At 44.5% G+C, this 25,462-nt stretch overlaps 1 protein-coding gene across 1 annotated transcript; it reads left to right on the forward strand.

The window, feature by feature from the left end:
• Window positions 1–1,660: 1,660 nt before the first annotated feature.
• LOC119015089 (sodium/potassium-transporting ATPase subunit alpha-1) lies at window positions 1,661–25,036 on the forward strand. The gene is made up of 23 exons (XM_037090719.1): window positions 1,661–1,893; window positions 13,029–13,142; window positions 13,710–13,769; window positions 15,296–15,397; window positions 15,540–15,641; window positions 15,784–15,897; window positions 16,301–16,435; window positions 16,786–16,903; window positions 16,992–17,260; window positions 17,344–17,652; window positions 19,159–19,293; window positions 19,637–19,832; window positions 19,929–20,104; window positions 20,272–20,408; window positions 20,519–20,669; window positions 21,871–22,039; window positions 22,130–22,284; window positions 22,526–22,649; window positions 23,405–23,550; window positions 23,646–23,776; window positions 23,949–24,050; window positions 24,331–24,422; window positions 24,629–25,036. The coding sequence occupies exons 1-23, from the start codon at window positions 1,882–1,884 to the stop codon at window positions 24,655–24,657; spliced, it is 3,078 nt and encodes a 1,025-aa protein (XP_036946614.1). The 5' UTR covers window positions 1,661–1,881; the 3' UTR covers window positions 24,658–25,036.
• Window positions 25,037–25,462: the final 426 nt, after the last annotated feature.

A 25,462-nucleotide genomic window follows, 5' to 3' on the forward strand; every position in this document is an offset into this window, starting at 1 on the left:
TTGTTTTGCCTTCGAAATACATAAAATATGAAGCTCTGTTGGAAGTTTTCACGGTGCAGTTTAGGGCTGGAACTCCTCTTGTGTCCGCACATAGAACAAGTGGCTGAATGTTTCTGGTTTCAGGCTTAGATCCAGGGATGAAAGACTAAATCTCTCATTTGTGTTGTGGGATAAAGGGTTTAAGAGCTCCTGGAACACATGCAAACGGCCATAATGGTGCTTGCTGTTTGGGTACAGTGCTGCTAAAAGTTGGTACCGTGGCTGCAGTGTAATAATCAATGGGGCCCTCTGTGCACGGGAGCAGTGATTCAGATTGGGACTATTTGCAGCCCCGTGACAGCGAAGACAGAGAAATATGTTGGAGGAAACAATGAAAGGGGGCTCTGCATGCAGGGGGAGAGGGGGAATACTTTCAGGGGGCCCCGGAGCTGAAGTGGGCCCACACATGCGGTGGAATCTCAAGCAGCACTTTTGACATTTTGTATGCTATAAAACGACAAAACAGATGATCTGCTTTAGTGTGTCGATGTTGATGGTGATGTTTGCACAGATAAGTCTGGATTTAGAAGCAGAGGGTTCAGAAGTTGGCTGCTCGCTATCTGCACGCAACAACCTTGTCAAAGCAGCAGGGGGAAGGAGGTGTCTGCAGACCCAGCTGCTGAGCAGGGTGAGGTGGAGATGAATCACAGGTGTATGTGTGCTCATGAGTGTGTATTTGGGAATGTGGGGGTGGTTGAATTTTCACTGGAGGGCAGTGCAGCTGAAGTTTGAACTAATTTTGGGGGTGGGGGGGGGGTGGGGATTAGTTTATTTGCTTACTTGGTGAGAAATAGGTGAGGCGATTAATACCAGTTTTATATTTTGGCTGCGAAATTAAAGTAAACAGCAGCAGGTTAGCTTAGCTTAGCAAAAAGACTAGAGACAGGGTTACCTTTTTCAGAAGGCTTTCTTATTGAGAGTTAGGTGTGAAGTTGCTACCACTTTACATTTTGTCTGGTACATATAGGACAACAGTGGCTCGGTAGCTTAGCTTAGCACAAAGACTGGCAATGGAAATACCTTTTTTGTGGGGGGGTGATTAGCATGTTTGCTCAGTTGTTGAGTCAGGTAGACACCTTCCTCATGCTTTGTTTGGTAAAATATAGGAAAACAGTGAGCGACCGGTTAGCTTAGCCTAGCACAAAGACAGGGAATGGCTAGCAGCGAGCATGGCAAATGCCTAAATTGTCACCAAATTGTTACTTTTACAATTCAAGATATAAAATTTGTGTCAGCAGCAGTTTTGGGTGAATTTTAGCAAACTCATACATTTTATGCATGGTGTTGTGCATGCGTATGTGTGTATTATGGGGGAAAAAAACGTGTAAAATCCCATAAACTGCTCCTTTAGTCCTTTTTGTTTATTTTCCAATGATACTAAGAATAATATGAAGTTTTTTTTCCTGTAGTATTATAATAGTTCCTCATACTTTGACTCATCAATGTGTTTAATCGTCCATCTATGGTGAATGATGTGTGTATGTGAGTGTGAGAGAGAGAGGGAGAGAGAAAAAAAAACGCCCAATAATGGAGGACGCCCCGCCTCCATCCGTGGGGTTACCATGGCAAAAGGCGTCGACGTCACAATGGAAGGAACGCCGTCTATAAGTATTGGAGGGTCTGCCGCGGCGGCTCGCGAGCTCGGATGTGTGTCCTGGAGGAGTGACACGTGCTGGAGAAATAAAATAAAATAAAAAAAAAACTTAAAAAAAATAACCACGGGCACATCCAGGAGTTTTAACTGTTTTAATATATATATTTTTTTTACTGTACATAATTTTTAAGGTGGATTTTTGTGTTTTCTCAATTTTTACTTGAACTGGGAAGAAAGTCTTCGCAGCCATGGGAAGAGGAGTGAGTATACATTTTGTCTCATTCATGTGACGTGTGTGTTAAAGAGAACAGAAAAGTGGATTTTATTTTATTTTTGTTTGTTAAACTTCGCCATTCAAACAAGTGGTTGACTTTAATCGATGTTGATGTTGTCACGGGCTCCGGGGCGGCTGGAGGAGGCATCACATGTGTCCAGAGATACACGAGCCTCCCGTTCAGAACTGCTTAAACAACTTCCGTGTTTTAGCACGAAACGTTCCCCGTTTTTTTTTTTTTTTTTTTTGTCGCGAACAACTCGAGAAAGTTTCCACGTCTTCACGCTCGCAAAGATGCTCTCTGTCGCCTTCAAACGGCTCGGTGTCCGGTTACATAACGGGATGTTTCTCAAACATCCTCGGCTGTCAAAGTTTTTTTTTTGTTTTTTTTTAACAAGCTAACGGTTTAAGCTAGCGAGCTCGCGACGATTCAGCTGTGGAATAAAAAAAAAAAAACCGTTAGAACTGTTGAATGGCTGCCTGCGGCTGATTTCACGGTCTGGAGGGCTATTTTAGTCCCATTTCAAGTGCCAAGAATGCGACTGAAACGTGTGAATTTCATGACATGGAGACATAAGCGGAGTAGTTTCTCCATCACTTGATGCTCTCAGCGTTTTGTTTCGCTGCTTTGGTGCATTTTTTGGTGCGAGAGCAGCTGTGTTTTCTGGGTATAATGGCTTGGCAGTGGGAGGGATATGTTTTCTAGTCCAACCCACGTCTTCTTCTTCTTCTTCTTCTTCTTCTTCTTCTTCTTCTTCTTCTTCTTCTTCTGCTTCTTCTTCTTCTTCTGCCTCTTCTTCTTCTTCTTCTTCTGTTTCTGCTTCTTCTGCTTCTGCTGCGAGATTTTACAGCCCCATGACCGCTTACATTAAACTTATCTGAAATCAGAGCTACGCAGCCTTTTTTTTTAGTAAGATGAGCTGAAATTGTGTCTGCTTTTCTTGCTAATTCAAAGAAACTAGGTTTTTTTTTTTGCAATTTCACATTACAATCTGACATTTGCAGCATCTTGCATTCAAAAGCGGTGTGAAAGTAGATCATGAAGCGTCTTTTCCTCCCTGCTGGAGGGAGGCGTGTGTCTCTGTGATCTTTCCTCTCATTAACATGCCCTTTTTTTGAGTTTTTTGACAAGAGGCATCCTTTTTTTTTTTTTTTTAAAAAAAAAAGAAGAATGATATTCATCCACCCACAGACTTGAATTGTTTGGGTCGAGGTCGAACCCCGTCGCCACACCCTGCCATGCTGCGCAACAGAAACACTCATTATCTATTCAGCCTGCGAGGGATGGAGAGTTGGATGGAGGGAGAGAAAGATGGAGAGAGAGATCTGGCGGGAGATGTGAAGCAGAATGGCTCATTCAGTCTCGCTTCCTTCCTCCTTTTTTTTTTCTCTCTCCTCCTCGCAGCTCATTTACAATTCTGAAAATCATCGCCTGCCCTGTCTTCTCTTCTTCTCTGCTCCTCGGCTGCTTCTTCTTTTTTTTTTCCCTCTCTCTCCTCCCGATATGTGATGAAAGCCATGCCCTGCCCCCATCCAACCTCCCTCAACTCCCCCATTGCCTCCTCTCCTCTCCTCTCCTCTCCTCTCCTGGCATAGACAAATAGCCAGACTTGGATGAGATAATCGTCACTACAGAGCCTCCCTGGTGCGAGGAGGGAGGAGGAGAAGTTGTTTTGTTGTAATGGAGAGAGGGAGCTCAGGTATGAGGCCACTCCAGCAGCAGTGGGCGATTGTTTTTCTTTCCAGTTCCACCTCCTCCCCCCCCACCTCGTGTTTTGGCCATGCACCTCCCCACCTCATTTATAATATGAGATTACCCTTTTGCTCTTCGGTTATTGCTCATCACGTCTGCAGCACGGTGCAATAAACAGAAAGAGAGGAGAGAGTGAGCTGAGAGGAGGGATCGATTGCTTCAGAGGGGGGAGGTGATGTTTAGGAGGGGGGGGAGGCCAAGAGGCACCAGTTGCCGCATTGCCGCTGTCGAGAAACTTGCCTCCCAGACGTGATGGAGAGGAAGGTGGGGGCGAATCCACTCTGCTGAAACTTAAGCTTTAATTTGTCATACTTAAGTGGATAATTCCTCATATAAGATATTTAAGTAGCATAAGATGCGGCTTCATGTCTTCTTACCGCAGTGTCTCTCTGCCGACTGGTAAACCGGGGCAGCGACGCAGAGCAGGAATTGGGAGACAGCTGTCGAACCCACAGGAGACTGACGAGAGGGAATCCAGCTAAATATTTCATAAAACAACCTTTTATCCCCAAGGGCCTGAATTATAAAGTTGACAGCGATTCAAAGAAGCTCACTTTGTAACAGTGAAGCCTGTCTTGGCGTTACAATCAATGTTCAGGTGTCAGTTTCAACCCCCCCAAAAAATCAAACAGGGCAAAATAAAATATGACGTAATTAAAGAGCACAAGCGTGAGAAAGCTCAGTCCGTCCGGCTGCGTTTGAAGGTGTTAGAAATGAGAATAGTGAGAGCTGTTGTGCCTGAAAGGTATGTTGAGATTTGTATCAGGCAGATTAGCAGGCGGGCTTTAGTTCAAGGTAAAATCTGTCATAAGCTCGGGATTTTGCCTTTTTTTTATTTTTTTTATTAAAGGCTTACAGCATTTGCACATTGTGTGAGTGTAGTTCCCTTAAAGCGTGTTGCATCCATGCATGGAGAGAGATTTAAAGGCAGGGAAATCTTCACAGAGGACCCTTTTCCATCAGAGAAGTTTGGTTCTGGAGCTGGTTCAGTTCCAGATTCTTTGGACCCTGTTTCTATCTAACTGCTCCAACATTTTTGAAGGGTTATGTCATGAATGGGGGTTGTTGAGCGACTGCACGTTAAGGCTTTGAACTACCGGTGTCACCTGGACTCTGAATAGAAAATGTATCGCATTTCATTCTCTCCTTTTCGATCTACTTTTCAGAAATCCTTTATTGATTTCTTAAAACTCCCCTTAATGGTTGAAGAATTCGAACATGTAAATGACAGCTGTCAGGACTTAAAGTCAGCGATCTGATGTTCTTTATAAATCCAGATGGGGGACTGCTAGCGTTGCTGCTGGTTCAAAATGAGGTGCACGAACCCGACCAGAACTGGTTCCATGTTGGTGGAAAGGCAGTAACTGAGGCTTATAAATGGGATCTGTGAGTTTGTTTGGAGCAGCCACAGATGGCAACGCTCGACCATAAACCAGCCCCCCGAGCCAGGAGCTGTTCCCACTGTGAGCTGACCCGGGACGTCAGCCCTCGGGCCACTCTTAATCTCGGCCGAAGGGGCACCCCGACCCCACCTTCACATCCATTCCTTACAGTCCGTTTCCCCCTTGTTCTCCCCGTTTGTACCTGTTTTCTTCCTTCTCTCTCCGTCCTCTCTCGCTTTCCCTCGCTCCCTCCCGAGGATTTAACATTCTTTCCGCTCGCCAGTCATTGCGTATTAACCGGGGCTTTTGTCACACGCGTTTGTGACAGAACACAGAGTACTCTCTCGTTCTCTCTCTCTCTCTCTCTTTTTCGACGCTCACCCCATCTCTAACTCCCTCCTTTTCCACCCCTTGCCTTCTTCTTTGAACCTCGTTTCATCCATCTTTCTGCCGTTTCCCTCGCCCTCCGTCCTCGCCTCTGTTTGGCTAAGCAGCGTGAGCCGTGCGATTTGTTTTCTGTGGCAGCTCTTTTTGGACTTTCGCCGCGAGGGCCTGTTGCTCAGCAAAAGTCGAACATTAAAAAAATAACAAACTCCAGAGTGTACTGTTCCCTCCGCCTCTGTCCACTCGTCTCCCACATGAGAAAATGTGCCAGAGGGAGAAAAGACATCACCAGGCAGATTTGCTCATGTGATTATGACAAAATGAAAACACAGGAAGTCCTAAATGTTCGAGATGAATATGTGCGAGACATTCAGCTTTTTCTGCCTCTTGAGGAAATGATGCAACCTGTAGCTATGGTGTCTCGGCCAGTTAATGTCACGGAGGTGTGGCCAAGAAGCATTGATTAACTGGTTCATTCATTCTCGTCCAGAAGCAGCTTCTAGATCGCCTTTCAGCTCTTAACCGTCTTGTTTTCTTCCCACGTAGAGAGAGCAATTTATCTTAAGGAGAACAAAATGAAATATTGGCCTGTGGGGAAAAAAAAGACCTTTTGCTTACACCTTATTTTCCAGGAGTAAGCGTTGTTTTGCAGAGAACCGGCAAGAAAAGCCAAGAAACACACATTTTAATGAAGGCTGAAGAACTTTTCCAGCGGTTCTGGTGAACTCACAGTGCGTGAAAGGGAAAAACAACACAGCTTACAAATAAAAAATCAGTGAAACGGATCACAGTGAGGGTGTGGAGGTACCTGAATATCCAAATCAAGTGTAAAGAATGACTCAGTACCTCTTGCAAGACCACAGCAAAAAGAAGAAGTAACAGCCACACATAGATAGATAGTCTTTGGCACAAAAAGTAAAAGTCACATGAACGTAAATGAAGATCAATTCATCTCAATCTGTTATTATTTTATAGCTTGGATGTTACTTTTAATTCTATTATATTGTTTTAAACACTTCAAGTTATCAAGAAAGTACCGTACAGTACCAATATGGAGCTTTCCTATTGACTTTTATTAATCCTACTGTCCCATTTTGGGTTAGCAGAGGTTATTTTACATTTTTAAATGTTTTGGGCTAATTAAAGAGGTAGTTTACTGCTGTTTTGACTAGATGACTGTACCACATTCACATGATTTACACTGATAACAAATGAAACTTCCCACTGCAGCCGTGACAGTCGAGATAAAAGACTGAAGACTTTCGAAGGATGGAGGCGTTTTGCATATTTCAGCGGAGCTGTGCGTCACCCTGGCAGTTGTGCCCCGGCAAAAGTTTCCATCAACCAAAGACATCGATTCACTCATTCATTCACTTTTGTTCTGCTCGGAGAAAAGCTGAAAGTTGCACAGGACGTGGAGAGAGTGTTAAACGCTGCCCGCCGTGTAAATTAACACACTTTCTTTTCACTGTTTGAACGGAGAATGAGGTAGTCGGAGGAAATGAAGGAATAAAAGGAGGAGGCAGGGGGACGTGGGGGAAAGGGGGGAGGGAGGACGAGAGAGGACGGGGGAGGGGCTTCAACACTTGACTCGGTCCATTCACAGATCCAGAGAGGTGTGGCAATAGTCGCCGGTGGCAACGGGGCAAAGTCCCAGGACTGTGTGTGTGTGTGTGTGTGTTGCACAGTTGAATGAGCAGCTTGTGTATCTGGCAAAAGAGCGTGGACCGTCCAGAGGAATTCAAGTCTGCCTGTAAAAGAAAAAAAATAAAAAAAATAAGAGTGTGTGTTTTAAAATATGCGACCGCTTGACCGAACGCTCTCTTCTGATGTCGGTTTGAGCCTTCGGGGACGTTGTTCTCTCAGGCGAGAGAATAAGAGCTGGTAAAGCAGAGAGAGAGAGGCCTCCGGAGTTCTTGTTTTCGTTTGGGTTTTTTTTTTTTTATTGCTGTGGTGGAGAAGGTTCATTTCATTCAGCTATCTGATCCGTCTCTAAAGGCTTCCGTGGCCCATTTTCCAACCAAATCAGCTCTCGTCCTTCGACCGGTTCTGTCCAAGACTCTTGTGATCTTGACTAAGTGTAGCCACCAGGGACGCACCGCAACCTGTAGAATATGATATTCCCCCGGTTCAGTTCACACTCCAGCTCAAGAATAACCTGACACCAGTCAGGAAACAACTTTTCAGATCCTGAACCAATTTGTCTTGGGTCAGAAACTTTCCTTTTTCTTACCCGTTTTCCAAAGTTGACATCGATATGACCGTATATTGTTATCATGATATGAGACTGTGTATCATCTTGGATTTTGGATATCGGTGAATGCCGTAACTGTTGTCTTTTCTCAACCTGAACTAGACCATATAGTATAATGCGATGCAGCCTGATATACTGCAGTATTATTTTATCGCCTGAGCCTAAAGTCCAGCAAGATTTCATTCAGTTTCTTGAGCAAGGTGTATAACTTCAGTTTGCCCCCGTAGAAGCTTCCCTCACACTTGTCAGCTGAATCAGGATCAGTTTGTCCTTACTCTCTTGACGTCACCGACTGAGGCGTTTCAGTCTGTAATCTGCACTAAGACTGTGATCAGATTTAGTCCACACTTCCCAGGACGACATAGGACGATTAAAAACATCCATCACTGAGCCGAATTTATAAAGTTTTGTTCCTTGGTTTTAGTCCAATTTTGAAATTCCCAACAAAAGGCTGCGAGGACAATGACTATGGCTCAGCCTCAGCGCCAGATAAAGTGGCCCACACTGCCGTGGTCTTAACAGTCACATGAAAAGAGTTCTGAGCCTTTGTTTGTGTTTTTGATGCAGATTTTATGGAAGTTGGACAAAGGACTCATTGTTCTGGGTCCAGTAGGCTACTGTGTGGTGAGACAGAGATCCCACACCGGTTTGTTTTTCATCAAAGCCTCCACTTCTCCACTTCTCTCCTCTTCTCTCTGTCATCTCTGTGCACCGTAGGATCTTCCCCTTGCCGTCCTCTCACCTTCCTTCTCTTTGTTCCTCCTTACGCTTTGATTATTCAGTTTTTTCTATAGATACATGATGTGCATTTTGACCTTGCTGTGCTCAAAGTGTTCAGGTTTGGTTCTCTTGTTGGAGAACATTGTCTTCTATCTGAGAAATGGTGCTGCGTATAATAAAAGTAAAAACATGGGACGTATTTAGAGGTGACACAGCAGAATCGGTAGACCCCTGTTCTCTGTCGGAGCCAGTTTGTGTTCCATCGTGGCTGGAAGATGGATGGACTTGAGGATAAGTGCATGTAAGACGTCTCAGTAAGTGGTTTCCCATTGCATGAACTCATTTCTGTACAACATGAGTAACATGAGTAAGCTGACTAAACCCCCGACAGCTCTCTGCGCAGCTCTCAAGTGAGCTTGTCGCGGTTAGTTAACGGTGAAACCATGTGATCGAACGGGACTTCCCCTTCAAGGCCCTGCATACTCAAAATGTGTCGAGTTAGGGCGCGAAATGACTCTGTGCAGCCACCTAACTCAGAACCACAGCAAAGTTCAATGAAAGCGAGAAAGCAGAATGAAGGAATTGAGACAGAAGAAGTTCAGATGTGTCATAAAGCGGCGTGGCTTTTCTTTCCGGTAAAGTCCAATTTGCAAATGCCACATGTTGGCTGTAGGTATTTTTAACTCAGCTTATCAGGAAGAAAAAGCATGTTCGCCCTGTTTGTGTTTATATTTCAGATGAGATAAAACTAGGTTTTCACTGCCGCTTGAAGGAAGCCAGATCCAGCGCCGTGATTGGCTGAACAGAGCAAGTGAGCGGCTCGAAAACTGTTCGGTTTGTTCTGTCTTTTAAAGGAAATGTCAGGAGCAGACACGGAGGGACGACTGCAGGAGCTCTGGCTCGACTGCTGCTTGTCAAGACGTAAACAAGCGCTGGTCTTCTACGGGAGCAGCGTCTAGAACAGGAAGTGTCCGTTTTGAAATGTTTGTGTCTGTTATCAGAGACGACGTGCCCTGAAGTGATGTAACATTTATACTTCGGCGTTTGTTCCGTTTCTGATTGAGTTGCGGTGGTGCAGTTAAAATATCAGGTGTTTGGATCTTGCACATGTACAGGCTGACTGCTCTTTGTGTAAACCCTTCAGGTAAACAAGGAGCGAGTGCTTGAATACACTTCTCGGTGTGTTGTAACACACTTGTGGGTGATTATGGTAATTTCAGAAAGGTCTATAGTTGTGTAAAATGGTTTCAAATGATCATATTACCTCCACCGAAAAGGTTGTGTTTTGTCTGCCTGTGTTGGTCGGTCGGTCAGTTAGTTTTTCAGCAGGATTACGCCAAAACTACTGAACAGATTTCCATGAAACGTGGATGCATTATGACTCTCCACCCAGAATAGACCCCAGTAATGTTTGGTGTGGATTGGCAGAGGTATGAGTGAATTATTAAATTGACTTGACCCATTCAGATTTTTAATAACTGCAAGTTGTCGTGTCTGTTAGAAACAGCTCCACATTCCATCTTCAGGCTCTGAACCACTGTTTGTGAGTTATTTGCCTGAAGCCAGATGGCCCCCGGGGGCCCTCGGGGGTCCAGAGGCGGCGATCTGGCCGCTGCAGTCCAGAACCAGACTCAGTGTTTTCCCAGCTTGGCCGGCCAGGGGGGCTCGAGCAATAATAACAACATGTGCTGAGATCACACACTCGGCTCTGGCGACTCCCTGGGAAACTTGAAAAAGGCGAAAGCAGTAGAGAAACAATATTAGTTAGCATATTTCCATGACTGTCTGGGACTGTGTGCAGGATGTCCATATGTGGTCACGCCGGGTCATTTTGTGTCCTGATATATGGCCTTCTGAAGAGTTTCCAAAATGGCTGGCTGACTGTGGCGTTGCACGCAGGCAAATGGCTCATTAGCAGTCACGTGCTAACACCTCTGAGCCGTGTACTGTGCTGAATTATAGATAAACCTTAACCGCTAATCGATGTTGGCTTCTAGTGTTGCGATCTCCGGTTACCTTCCTGAAACACACACACAGGCTTAACTTTCTCTCTGAGGGAAGCACACACACATTGAGTCCCAGTTCGCAGGTGCAACTTTAAATCGGTGATTTGTTTTGTATCTTAAGATTAAAAGTCTTTTTTTTTTTTTTTTACAGTACAGTTGTTGTCGGCTGTGGACAGACTGCAGGCAGGGTGTCCACATCTTTGTTGAATTCATATCAGGCGTTGCTGCGCTCGCCATCTGGATATTGTGGAATAATTAATCCCGAGTGTGGTGTCAATAAACCCAGGCTCTCACGGGCTCTGGTGTCAACTCACCTGATGATATCTGCACCAAGACACCAGGCAGGATTGGGAGTGTTCACAGCAGATTGACTCTGCATGGAATTATGTTTCGGCTAAGAGATACTGCAAAGTGATTGTGATATTCACTTCGCACTTGTGCTGAATTTGATATTTTTGGGGGCTTAATTTCACTTCTATTCACCCCCAGCGTCTGTCTGTGTCTCTGGGCCTCTTTCTTCCTCCCTATCTCACCTTCTCTTTGTCACGCCGTCTCGCCACCCTCCGGCTCGCGGACACAATCTTCCCTCTGGCCTTTGTAGCTCAGCAGTGGTCGCTGATAACGATGGGGGGGGGAGGGTGTCTGTGGAGGAGACAGACGAGAGGCCGACTGTCACTCTGCGCTCGAGTGCCGGAGCTGATGATGCGATACGGGATGTCAAGTGATGTGTGGTTGTATCTGTGAGACTCGGGGTCTAAACTCTAGAAAACACTCTTTTTTTTAATTAATCTTTGCTGCCTACAGCGAGAGAATTTGTGTCACAGTCAGAGTTTAGAACAACAAAATGTCCCGATGTGTGATTACCAGCAAACGACTCCAGTGTGGTTTCTTTCTCCCAATCTAGGAGTTTGGCTGAGGAGCGTAATTGGCGAGTTCATGTGTAGGAAAGCTGTCGGTGAATGAGTGAAGCTCTGTGTATGTTGTCTCGCTCACACGGTGACGCCCATTATTGCGAAATGTGGGTGTTTTTAAATGCGTGAATTTTTTTTTTTTTTTTTCACCCTCGCCGCCTAATCTGTCTCACCATGCAACAAAAAAAAAAAAAAACAGGCGCTTATCTTCCAACTGACCGAAAACCACACGACACTCACTCACTCCACCCTTTGGTTTCTTCGTTGATGCACACAGTCAAAGTGTCAGTCTTGAGCTTGAGTTGTTGTATTTACAGGGGAAAACAGATTCTCAGATGTGTTTTTTAATCATTTTTTAAGGTAAGACAGCACAAATTTCTCTGGTTCCAGCTTCTTAAATGTGAAGAAGAAAACTGAATATTTTGAGGTTGTGAACAAAACGCAAGAGATTTGATGACATCATCTTCAGCTTTGGGCAACCAATCGATTAATCTAGAAATTAATCAACCAATGAATCAACAGTGGGAATAAATAGTTGCAGCCTGTGTTGCAAAATATTCTGCTTATCAGTAAAACCCTGCTGTTGGTCATCATCTGGTACTCCTTTCTTGGCAGGCCTGCAGGGGATGATTATTTTAATAATTGATTGGTAGTTTGGTCCTTGAAATGTTCCTCAGTGTTTCCCAGAACCCAAGATGACCCAACAATACTCAGTTTAAGGAGTAAAGAAAGCAGAAAATTCACATTTTAAGAAGCTGGAATCAAAGAATTTTGACTTTTGACGTCTTGATCGCCCGCTGCTGTTTGGCACTTCGTGATGATTTCAGTTTTCAAGTCGATCATGTGCATCTAATCGTGGGAATCCAAAATTGTGATCATCGTGTAGCCCTACTCAAAATAAACTGCTAGTAAAGCAGAGTTTCCGTCTTATTGACAGGTGGTGGAGTTGGACTACAGCACATCGAGTAGAGTTAAGGAGAAGCTTGTCTCACTATAGAAAGCCCTTTTTAAAAGTTTGTGTATCCAGAGAAAGTAGGTCCCCACGGGGCTCTTTGTGCAGGAACAGATGGCACCGGTGCCCACAAAGCCAAAACTTGTATCACTCGTGTGCTCGTCCAACGGAGCTCTTCATCTCACAACCAAACTATTTGTGACAAGTAAAGAGGCGACTCTTTCTTTCTTGGACTGCTCATGTATTTGGCACTTTCTCCCCCCCAATGTAGGCCACAGTTCTTCTCAGTTTTTTTAGGCTGTGTTTACTCGTTTTCCTCATATCTGGTTTCTGAGTGTGTTGACCTACATGGAGCCTGTAAAAAAAAAAAAAAAAAAAAAAAAAAGAGGCAGTATGACAAAATGTCTTCTGGCATTTTGTGTCATCAGATCTGCTCACGTTGCTTTAGACACACCTCAGCGGCGGTTCTTGGCATGTTACTTATGCATGGTCTCATTTTGTAAATTTTGTTTTTAGAAGTTTTAATATGAACTGACCCTATGATACCTTTTGTAATCACACAAGTTTAATAGCAACCAAAGGAACAGCAAAGTCCAGAGTTTAGAAGTCACTATTCCGACTTGGTTTAAGGGTCCCAGTTGTCTTTCTGCATCTATACGTCAACACTGTAATGATGGTAAGTTTTGAGATTATCTGTTTTTTAGAGTTGCTGTCTTGGTTTCTCATTTTTTTTTCCCCCGTCTTTACGTGTGTTTCCAGGAAGGACGTGAGCAGTATGAGCTGGCTGCGACCTCGGAGCAGGGCGGCAAGAAGAAGGGGAAGGGGAAGAAGAAAGAGAAGGATATGGACGAGCTGAAGAAGGAAGTGGACATGGTGAGTGTGTCTCTGCTCTGCTCTGCTCGCTGCCCTCAGGACCTTTTTCCTCTGATTGTCTCCTGCTTCATGTGTAACCATCTCATCCCCTCTGTTGTGTTGGTTTTATTACTCCTGCCTGTTTCTGCGACCTTTTCTCTTGTGTAAAATCACTTTCAAGCAGTAAAAGAAAATCATAAATTGATCACATTTTAAGAAGCTTTTACAGAAGATATAGTTTATCTTTTATCCACCTTTTTGTGCTTTCTTTTATTTTTTCATGTCCCTCCTCCCCTTTCCTCAATTTGCTCATCTTCCTTTTGCTCTTCCTGTCTACTTATTTCCCTTTGATCCTTCCTTTTCTTTCCTTTTCCCCCTTATTCTCTTTCTTCTTGTCCTTTCACAGTCATTGCTGTAGCTCTACCTTGTTAGAGGTAGTCATTGTAAAAGGAAAGGTTGGCACACAATGCGCTGTAAATGTCACTGGATTTTTATTTGGCACATTGAACACACACACATGAATATATACAGTATATCCACACACAGACATAAACACTGGACTGATGCCACCTTGTTTTCTCTTCGCAGGATGATCACAAGCTGACGCTTGACGAGCTCAATCGCAAATATGGAACAGACCTCAACAACGTGAGTGAGATAACGTCGTTTTTTTGAATGTGCTGCGTTGGAAATGTGTCTCATCTGCAGCTTTAAAAGTCTCACTGCCAGCCAGAGTTCACGTCTTCGAACTCTGTCACGGTAATGTGCTTTTGAAAGGAGCAGTTTTACATTTATCATGGAGATCAGATATCGGGAACAAGACTGGCGGCCATTAACAACCATTTTTCTCTTCAGTCTGTCGGTTGCTGAATGATAAATGAGGCCAAGATGAATTAAACAGAGGACTTTGTTTAAAGACATCTTCTCTCACACAATGAGGAAAGAGGCTCAGCTCACAGAGTTTATTAGACGAAGATCATGGATTGAATAAGAGGAGGTCTCTCCTAGCTTCAAGGGAAATGCTTTTTCTTTTTTTTCAAATTCAGATTTTTCCTTCCCAATAATTAATTAGCGCCAAATGTGTCACTGTGCTTGACACTCGACATAAATAATGCAAAAACCAGCTGGTGTTCAACATACAGCGTTCACATCTCGGAGTTGTTTACTTGCACGTTTTTATTTTGACCCGATGTATAGCATGAAACATGAAACCAGCGCCATCTGTTCACTATGTATGGCGCCACAACCAGCAGTCAGATAGCTTAGCTTGCAAGAGAATATGTGAACAGTTCTCTGCAAAGTTAGCATGCTAACCAACTAGCCCTGGCCTGTCTCGGTTTAAAATTCCTGTGCTAGTTGTGTAAACACAAACAATACCAATTTTGTCTGCTTGCTGCACGGCTAACTGAGCTAACTAGCCAGCAGCAGCTACAGTTAGCAGCAGTTGGTGGTCAATTCTCACATGTTGCACCTTTTAAGATGCAACTAATATGGTTGAGCTTTAGCCGAGCTCATTGGCAGATACATCTCAGCAAGAAAGCAAGTGAATACACACTTGCAAATATTGAACTGAGCCTCGTTGGCACAGACGTAAGGTTGTCACACTCCGTCTATCCCTCTCTCCTCATGCAAATGTGCTCCTGGTCATGCAGGAGAGATCAAGGAGAATCGTTAATCAGTGCCTTTAAACTAGGGTCTCCAAGCACTGCTTGCATGCGTGCGTTTGCAGCAGTTGTGAATAATTTATCAGCTGCAGAAGCCCCTGTGCCCTGATTTCATATGATCCTATTTGCTTCATCTTCGCTCTCGTTAACTGCCCTCGTTTACCTTCACTCGTCTCCTTTCTCTCCTCCTTCCTCTTCCCTCTGTTTTTCTTCCTCCTACCTGCTGATGAAGGAAATGGCCCTGTTTTTCTGTTGATGCTGCGTTGCTAGGCAACTAGTAGCACCCACAGTTGCCCCACTGGACTTAAATATGTGTCAGTGAGTTTGTGTGGTTGTGTATTTGGCTCGAAAAACAATGAGGCTGCGCTTCCAATTCTGCTGTATTTATAATGAGACAGGGTTGTTTATCTCGTCCAGCATGTCAGCTATCAGTCTGTTGACACATCTGGCCGAGAATCTGATGTTTCGTCACCAGTCGTAACTGAATATGTAATTTCCTCCTCGTGTCAGGGTTTGACTAGTGCGAAGGCTGCTGAGAATCTGGCCCGTGATGGTCCCAACGCCCTCACTCCTCCTCCCACCACCCCAGAGTGGGTCAAATTCTGCAAACAGGTAACAGCAGCATCACTGTAAACTCCACAGGTTTTGTCTTGGCGGCTCGTACAGTCATTGATATCCACACTTTCATTATTTTTTTATTTTTTTTGCAAATCAAGAAGGTGTTAACTCAAATCTCGCTGCTGTTTTCCCTCAGATGTTTGGCGGTTTCTCCATGCTTCTGTGGACTGGCGCCATCCTCTGTTTCCTGGCCTATGGTATCCAGGCTGCAATGGAGGATGAGCCCGCGAATGATAATGTAAGAAAAGGTCCTCGAAATATCCTCGTGATGTGACGGCATGTTAACAATCAAATCAATCAATATGTAGGTTTAATAAAGGAGAAACTTTACAGAACTGTCCTTCTTGAGTGTCAATGATGTGTTTTTCTTACGCTCGCAGTTGTACCTTGGTGTCGTGCTTTCTGCTGTCGTCATCATCACTGGTTGCTTCTCCTACTATCAAGAGGCCAAGAGCTCCAAGATCATGGACTCCTTCAAGAACCTGGTCCCACAGGTACCCCTCAGTAGCTTCTATTCACGTTAACTGCCTTGACATTTGATCCACATCTAGTTTTTTTTGTACTGAGATCACAGGAAATTGCTGAAAAACATGAGCTAACACTGTGTTACAAGACACTGAACCCACTTCTTTGACAAAACCTCATGTCAGCTCTTAATTGTAGTGTGTTAATTCAAGGTCTAACCCACTTTGTAGTACAAAAACAACACAATCCTCTTGACATCTGAATCTTATTAGCCCCGTTGAATAATCTGGAGGTTAAGAATCATTTTCATTATCATGAAGAGAGAGCTTTTTTTTGCAGGATGTGAAAGTAGACACAGCTTAAATAGAGAGAAAAGAAAGCCACCAGTCTGACTTTCTCTTCTGTCTGTCTCTTTCGTGTCTCGTCTTGTAGCAAGCCCTGGTCGTCCGTGATGGCGAGAAGAAGCACATCAATGCCGAAGAGGTGGTGGTTGGTGATTTGGTGGAGGTTAAAGGTGGAGACAGGATCCCTGCTGATCTGAGAATCATCTCCGCCCACGGCTGCAAGGTGAGAGCACTTCATACAAGTTGTTTTCTTCCATCGAGGGCTCACACTTGAAACTGAAACTTGAAATTTCGGCCTACTGCTGTGCAAACGTTTCTGTCCCATCTAAACTCAACTCGATATCCAATTATGCCTCGTGCTTTTCCATCAACCTCTGCATCATTTAGCTGTTGCGCCATAATGGATCTAGAGTGCCATGTGATCCAAATCTGCCATCCACCCCCCTGAGTAACTGTACAGAAGAGAGTTTTTTAATGTTGGAGGAGAAAGTTTGTTTTTCTTCCCAGCAGCTAAGGCGGATTTTGCCGTTTTTGTTTTTTCCGTCAATCACAGTCGTATGTTTCATTTTCCAGGTGGACAACTCCTCTCTGACCGGCGAATCCGAGCCCCAGACTCGTACTCCTGACTTCTCCAACGAGAACCCACTGGAGACCAGGAACATTGCTTTCTTCTCCACCAACTGTGTTGAAGGTATGACAGAAGGCATCAAAGCTGTTCACAGACAATGCTAGAGCGTCTGTTTTCCGTTTCTGAGAGAATAATCGAATCCTTGCTACAGGAACTGCCCGTGGTGTTGTCATCAGCACCGGAGATCGCACCGTCATGGGTCGCATCGCCACGCTGGCCTCCGGACTTGAAGTTGGACGCACCCCCATCTCCATCGAGATCGAGCATTTCATCCACATCATCACCGGCGTGGCCGTCTTCCTTGGTGTTTCCTTCTTCATCCTCTCCCTCATCCTCGGATACTCCTGGCTGGAGGCCGTCATCTTCCTCATTGGTATCATCGTCGCCAACGTGCCAGAAGGTCTCCTGGCTACTGTCACTGTGAGTCCTGCTGTATCTTGTTTATTAAAGGTCCAATCATCATCCCAAAGACAACTAACTGACCCAAGCCATCCCATCTCTAGGTGTGTCTGACCCTGACTGCTAAGCGTATGGCCAAGAAGAACTGCCTGGTGAAGAATTTGGAAGCTGTGGAGACGCTGGGCTCCACCTCCACCATCTGCTCCGACAAGACCGGCACCCTGACCCAGAACAGGATGACCGTGGCCCACATGTGGTTCGACAACCAGATCCACGAGGCCGACACCACTGAGAACCAGAGCGGGACCTCCTTCGACAAGACCTCGGCCACCTGGGCCGCCCTGGCGAGAGTCGCCGGACTCTGCAACCGCGCCGTCTTCCTGGCTGAGCAGAGCGGCCTCCCCATCCTGAAGGTCGGTTTTCTGTTTGCTTCTGTTCTACTGCAGTTGTGTTTCTCATCCTCCGTTTGCTTGAATAAATAATACCAAGTATTAAGACTTCTCTGAGACAGCAACCCTCTGAACAGAGGTTTTCACATGAATGAATGTTATTAGGGAAATAATTAGCTCTTAGGACTAAAAACAGAAGTCTGCATTGTCTTTCATCCTTTGTTCAACAACAAGAGAGTCTTTTCTGCTGTTCCAGGACTTTTAGTGTGTGTGCTCATTATGTGGGCAGGGATTAGAAGTCCTGTTACTGCTGACTCATTTTCCAGTTTGATCATGTTCTTTTGCAAGCAGTCAAAAAAAAAAAAAAAAGAAATACATTAAAACCAGACCAGCGTTGGCTTCATTTCATTTCAGTAATGCCAACACCTGTTCAAGTGAGCTTCGTGAACGATGAGTGTTTGTTAGAATCTGTTTCCAAATGGCCGGGCATTGCTCAGAGATGGACTGTCAACTGCTGCGCTGCGCTGCTGACTGAAACCATGGATGGAACAATTAATGAAGCCCGAAACGCCACCAACTGAACTGGCTAACCTCAGTTTGAGCACCCAGCTGACCTGACCGGCCTCAAATTCTCAATCCTCAAATTCAAACGAGTCAATTTGCCTGGTTGATGCTCGTGTCTGAGCATCTCTTTGGTGTCCAGGGTTTTTTCCTTCAATTGAAGCCAGAGATTGATTTTGGATCTTGATATCAGACATTAAAAGACTCGATGGCTGTTTGCCACTCAAGCCAACAGGCTTGTTTTTCAGCTTATATCATCCTCCCTCGAGTGTAGACACACACATGCTGTAACCACTTAATTATTCCTAACCGCAGTCCCCCGAAAAACACACCAGTACACACAGTTGTACGAGAGTCTCTTGGCTCCCCCAGAGTTTCCTTAGAGCCCAGTCTCTGGTTTCCACCCTGTGTTAATAACCTGTTGACGTGTGAGTGTGTGTGCTCGCGCATCTGTGCACGTTAATCACCTGTAAATGTCTGGCTGGCATCACGGCTCTAATTACCAGCCATTCTCTCTCTCACTGCTCATTATTTCTTCCTCAGTCACTGTTACAAGAGTGAGAGGAGGGTAAACACGGGGACGGTGTTTATCAAGGCCAGTAATTATGATGTAAAAATATAGAAAATTAGCATTTCTTTTTTTTTTTTCTTTCATGGCCGGGCTCCCAAACGGATCTCTGCCTGCTGCTTTTTGTTTATGAGTCGTAGGTGGATACAAAAACATGTCTAGTGTGAGGAGTCACTCAGAATATATATAAAGAGCAATATTTTCACCAAACCTGTCAGATTTATGTGTCAGGATCTGGTTATTATAGACACAGATTCAATATTTAACTGCGTATGTGGGTTTGGGGCCTACCTGTGTACCTCTGTACCAACATGGCAGCAAACAAAGAGTTTGTATCTTCACTTGTACTTTGCTGACTTGCATGATTCATCCCCTTCCGTCTCCATCTTCCCCTCCTCCAGAGAGATGTGGCGGGTGACGCCTCCGAGTCGGCCCTGCTGAAGTGTATCGAGCTGTGCTGCGGATCGGTCCAGGAAATGAGAGAGAAGACCCCCAAAATATCCGAGATCCCGTTCAACTCTACTAACAAGTACCAGGTATGCAGAGAGCAGCTCACTGGGACACGCAGACCAGCTGTTCATAGTAAATCCACAATGTCAAAATGTTCTTGGTGGAAGACCTTTGGAAGAAACTCTCATAATAAATCTTTTTGTGTGACCTTTTATGAACGTCATGAATTCTTGCTAATTGCTAAAAATGGACTCCTAACAGAATCTGCTTCTTTATTCCCTAATAAGGGTTTTGTAAAAATCTTAAAGGTCAGCTGAGCCATAAACATGGAATTTACAGCTTCCTTGAGTTGTGGTCATTCGTTTATCTGCCCTCTTTTATCCATTATAACGCAGTGAGCTGACCTGTTTTTATTTTTTTTTCCTTTAGCTTTCCATTCACAAAAATAGCAGCGAAGACGCTCAGTCCAAGCATCTGCTGGTGATGAAGGGAGCCCCAGAGAGGATTCTGGACCGCTGCTCCTCCATCATGATCCAGGGCAAAGAGCAGCCTCTGGACGACGAGATGAAAGACGCTTTCCAGAACGCCTACCTGGAACTGGGAGGTCTGGGAGAGAGAGTGCTGGGTAAGGACTTTAAATGGCCTCTCAGGAAAGCACCCCATCTCATCTCAGGCTGTTTTTATCATCCTAAACTGCTTCATTGTCTCGTGTCCCATCCAGGTTTCTGCCATTTCAGCCTCCCCGATGACCAGTTCCCAGAAGGCTTTGCTTTCGACACTGAAGAGGTGAACTTCCCCACCGAGAACCTGTGCTTCATTGGCCTCATGTCCATGATCGACCCTCCTCGTGCTGCCGTGCCCGACGCTGTCGGCAAATGCAGGAGCGCTGGAATCAAGGTAAAGCCGACACAAAGCTATTTCAGTCGACCTACTCACCTGGAATGATGTTTAAATATGAATGTGCAGTTATTTGTCCTGATTAATAATAAATCTTCTCTCTAGTGGTTAAGTGGAAGAGAAAGTGTTCCCCTTCAACTAATGGGCACAACCGTCCCTTCTTCTAGGTTATCATGGTAACAGGTGATCATCCAATCACAGCTAAGGCCATCGCGAAGGGTGTGGGCATCATCTCCGAAGGCAACGAGACTGTCGAGGACATCGCTGCACGTTTGAACATCCCAATCAACGAAGTCAACCCAAGGTGAGTTTGTCACCATACCAGTAAAGGAAAAAGTGGAGTGCCCCATGTTTGTGTTCTGGGCCTTTAGATTCTTCGTGTGATTTCATGACGACGTCTGTCTTCCCTTTCAGAGATGCCAAGGCCTGCGTCGTCCACGGCGGAGACCTGAAAGACTTGACCGCCGAGCAGCTCGACGACATCCTGAAGTACCACACTGAGATTGTTTTCGCCAGAACCTCGCCGCAGCAGAAACTGATTATTGTGGAGGGCTGCCAGAGACAGGTAGAAACAAAACACAGGGAGAATACCTTCCAGCCTCTGCAGTGTTTGTTTGCTGTGGGTTTTTTAACAGTTTGGCACACGCAGCTTGTGCCGGCGCCTTATTATGTAAATTCATGTGTGAATATTTGATATCCATATCCCCTAATGCTTATTTATGATCATTGCTTTGGCCTGATGACTAAGTTGGCAGAATAATCAGGCAGAGCATCTGTCAAGCTGTGACCTCGACCGCACATATGAATATTCACAAAGTGCATCAGCAGGCAGCGCAAAACTGTTTAAACTGCACCGTGGATTTGTTTATTTATATACATGTTGTTGTTGATTCCTGCCTGATCAAGCGCCGCGTCAACAACATTATACTCTTCTGATACAGCACCAGTTCCATCGCTGGGCCTTTATATTAAAGGAGCAGTGTGTAGTTTTTGGGGAGGAAGCACTTCAACAAACTAAATGAACAAACTCCTGCCCACCTTGGAAACAATTTGTATTATTACCTGCCAAATTTTGTAAATATCAAAATTCTGGAGTTTGAATTTCTTCTCCTAAAACGACACAGTGGCCCCAGCCTACGTATGTTTCCACAAAAATAACTGAAATACAACTTAGTTGTAGAAATAAGCGGTTGAATGAATTCTGGTTCATCTATTTAAATACATTCAGATATATTTTTACATCATATTAATAAATCTTAATAAATGCTCTTGGTGAGCGGGAGTGAGAGGCCCAGATAATAATAATTCTTATCACTTTGATTAAAACAATAACTTCCCTTTCTGTCAGGGAAAGCCTGCAGGCTTTTTTTTTTTAATCTGCACATCCAAAATTCACTTTTTCGCCCAGAGTGCGAGCTCTGTTTCACGTCTGGCTCTTATTCACTTTCATCACATTCTGTCTGCTCTGTCAAATAAAGCAGAAACCCTTCAAAAAGGAAACAGGAAATTGTTCCGTGTGACGCAGTGAAACTTTAGAAAATGGAAAATGTCGCCCAGCAGCAAGATTTGAGACCTCTCTCTGAAAAGGAACCGACACCTGTTGGCTCAGTCGCACATTTTACTTTTTAATACGGACGCAAATCAGTTTGACTTCTGCTGAGAGGAAGTGTCACATTCTTTGCTCCTCGAATCTAAAATTAATTTAAAAGCATATTTTCCGCACACAAACATTAACATCGCCCTCATCATAACTTGTTTCTCTTTAGGGAGCCATCGTGGCCGTGACAGGTGATGGTGTGAACGACTCTCCTGCCCTGAAGAAGGCCGACATCGGTGTTGCCATGGGTATCGCCGGGTCTGACGTCTCCAAGCAGGCCGCCGACATGATCCTGCTGGACGACAACTTTGCCTCCATCGTTACAGGAGTGGAAGAAGGTGACACCTTGTACTTTACAAGTCGTTCAGCTGAAGTCTTCAAATTATTTAAACAATGAATTTATGGGCTTTTGTCTTGTCCACCATCAGGCCGTCTGATCTTTGACAACTTGAAGAAGTCCATCGCCTACACTCTGACCAGTAACATCCCTGAGATCACCCCCTTCCTCCTCTTCATCATCGCCAACATCCCTCTGCCCCTGGGAACCGTCACCATCCTCTGTATCGACCTGGGAACTGACATGGTAAAGATGGACGAACTGCAGCTTGTGCACTGCTGAAACTCTTCATTTTTACAATGTGTTGCTAGTTAGCGACATTCAAAATGAAGACGTGTATTATTCCTGTCCTTCTGAAAAACACCAAGGTTTAAAAACTTACCATAAAACGTATAAATTCAGTTTATATAATCAGATAATCAGCTTCAGGGCAACTGTCTGCCTTTATTCTGGTGCTGATGGATTGACCCCGTGTCTCGTCTCGCAGGTCCCCGCCATCTCCCTGGCTTACGAAGCAGCCGAGAGCGACATCATGAAGAGACAGCCCAGAAACCCCAAAACAGACAAACTGGTGAACGAGAGGCTCATCAGCATAGCCTACGGACAGATCGGTAAACACGAGAGCAAAATCTACACGGTTCAAAATCAAACCAGAGACAGGAGTTCACTCTTCGTGGCTCCTTGGTGGATTTTTTTTTTTTTCTGGAAAGGCAGCTCAGTATCTGGGTGGTCCGAGATAACCAGAAGAGCGGCATGCGCCAGAAATAGGCCGGTACTGATAGAGAGCTGGAGTGTGTGTGTGTGTGTTTGAATGACGATAGAGATATTTTCCGTCTTTGGTAATGAAGCCAAGAATAGGTTCGACCCCCGTGAACCTCCTGGTTACTACCTAATTATAAGAGCAAGAGCACGAGCAAATAAATCCTCCCAGACATTTAAAATAATCAAATTGTATCTTCATGGTTCATTTATCTCATGATGTCGTCAGTAAGTTATGTGCTAGAAGTAGGAAGAGGAAGAAAAACTACTGCTGTTCTGATTAAGCCTTTGGATCCTCAGAAAACGACTTCATCTCGTGTGTTTATTCACTTGGTTTTTCATCAAATGACGCGTGTTTTTCCCCGAAAGACTGACAGATCATTTTTTATCGACTCAGTTCATCACTTCCTCATGAATTCTGTTCCCCCCGGTGGACCACAAGCCCAGTTTGTTTGCTTAATCATTCATTGACTCCTAAATGAACTGAGTTTATTCATTCTTTTTGAAACCGCTCCGAAGACGGAACTCATTTTAATTGGCGATTAAAAGATTACACGACGTCAGATTGATGTCTCTCTTCGTCTGATCACACCTCTCCTCCCGGCAGGTATGATCCAGGCGCTGGCAGGTTTCTTCACCTACTTTGTGATCCTGGCTGAAAATGGCTTCCTGCCCTCCACCCTGCTGGGCATCAGAGTGAACTGGGATAATAAATACATCAATGATCTGGAGGACAGCTACGGACAGCAGTGGGTCAGTAACATTCACTGGACAGACCGCATGTGAAGGTGACAGTCTGTCCATCGCCGCCTGGTGTGAAACGTTTCTGCTCTGTGTTCCCCCGACAGACTTACGAGCAGAGGAAGATCGTGGAGTTCACCTGCCACACGGCCTTCTTCGTCAGCATCGTCATCGTGCAGTGGGCCGATCTGATCATCTGTAAGACCAGGAGGAACTCTGTCTTCCAACAGGGAATGAAGTGAGTGCGGAAACATGTCTGTGTCCTCTCCCAGTCGTGGATGTTTTACAGCTGCCATCTTTTATATCACACCTCCTGAAGTTCCCGGCTATTTTCAGTCATTCTGAATAGTTTGTCTGGGTCTGTGGTTTCGTTATCTCAAGGTCTTAATTTTTTCCTCTGCGTGTTTCAGGAACAAGATCCTGATCTTTGGACTGTTTGAGGAGACCGCCCTGGCTGCCTTCCTCTCGTACTGCCCAGGCATGGACGTCGCCCTCCGAATGTACCCTCTCAAGTGAGTACCTGAACGCATCAGGAAGAAAGTCATCATAGTAAAGTTGCTCAACACAATGAGTTGGCATCTTAAAATAAAGCGAGACTTTGTTAAAATGACTCAGTATCTCAGTAAAAGAATGACTGAAAGTGTGACAACGATTCTCATTATTTAAAAATATTCTGAGAGAGTTTCTTTTACATTTGTCGTGGGTCATGTTGACTCCACGCCCGGGGCACTGGATCACTTTCTCACCTCTCTTTTTTTTTTGTGTGTGTGTGTGTGTGTTTGTGTTTTCCAGGCCCAACTGGTGGTTCTGCGCCTTCCCCTACTCCCTGCTCATCTTTATCTATGATGAAATCCGTAAGCTGATCCTCAGACGCAGCCCAGGAGGTGAGTCCAGAGTCCACGCTTTTTATTTTCTTCTCTCCTCCCATCCCTCTCTTGTTTTTCCTCTCCATGGATTTTTTTTTTCTTTTACTCTCTACACTTCCCCCCCCCCCCATATTTTCCTCCTGGTCTCAGTTTTATCCAGTCTACCGAAAGAAACTGCCACTAAATCCGGTGTGTTTGTTTGTTTTCTCCTCCTGTGCGTCCAGGTTGGGTGGAACGGGAGACCTACTATTAAAAGACCCATCAGCCTGTCAGTCCAGTCAGCTCGCATCTTCTCCTCCACTCCAGTCTTTGCATGAATATTGTCTTGCTGCTCGGAATAAAAATTTTAACCTCTGTGAAAAAAAACAAAAATAAAAAATTGGAACGTGTTTTTATATTAGGGAATGCTTGATACTACTATTAGACAAATAATGAGATGGAACATGCTGATAATGATGATGATGATGCCGATGATGATGATGTTGATGATAAATGATAATGCTAATAATGACATGAACACTGAACATTGACATGACTATGCGTGCCTTGTTTCTGAAACAGGACCAATTTTATACATGTTTTTAACAGTTATAAACGTTAAATAAAAATGCGCTCGAGTCAGGTCCCACAAACGCTTCCTGTGCTCATTTAGTGTGTGTGTGTGTGTGTGTGTGTGTGTTGTGTTTGAGTCTTTTCATTACGTGTGAAATTATCTCATGCATTTGTTTTGCCTAATATATGAGTAGCAATAAGGATCCAAACTCTCCGTCTCACTTTATTTTGGTTCTTGTTACAATTTGTTTTTGCGGTTTCTTGTCAGTTATATTAAGAAACGATACACACGGTTGGATACATCGGTTGCAAGAAAACTCGATTTATGATTTTATGATTTTAATTGTTTCTTTGTGTCCTTCTCAAAATCGAAAATACAAATGACAAAGGAGTGATTAAAGATATTTCTTTTATTTGGATGTTTTTATGGTGCACCTTCAAACTCCTTTTGCAAAAAAAAAAAAAAAAAAGTTCCTTTTTGATAAAATTTTTGTGAACATATCTTT

The sequence above is a fragment of the Acanthopagrus latus genome, chromosome 24 (assembly GCF_904848185.1).
Source record: "Acanthopagrus latus isolate v.2019 chromosome 24, fAcaLat1.1, whole genome shotgun sequence".
NCBI lineage: Eukaryota > Metazoa > Chordata > Actinopteri > Spariformes > Sparidae > Acanthopagrus > Acanthopagrus latus.

Bases quoted from the DNA above. Each gene is read 5' to 3' on its own strand.
- LOC119015089 (XM_037090719.1), top strand. The intron at 17,261-17,343 runs GTGAGTCCTGCT...TCCCATCTCTAG, and splicing joins GTCTCCTGGCTACTGTCACT to GTGTGTCTGACCCTGACTGC. The intron at 19,833-19,928 runs GTAAGGACTTTA...TGTCCCATCCAG, and splicing joins TCTGGGAGAGAGAGTGCTGG to GTTTCTGCCATTTCAGCCTC.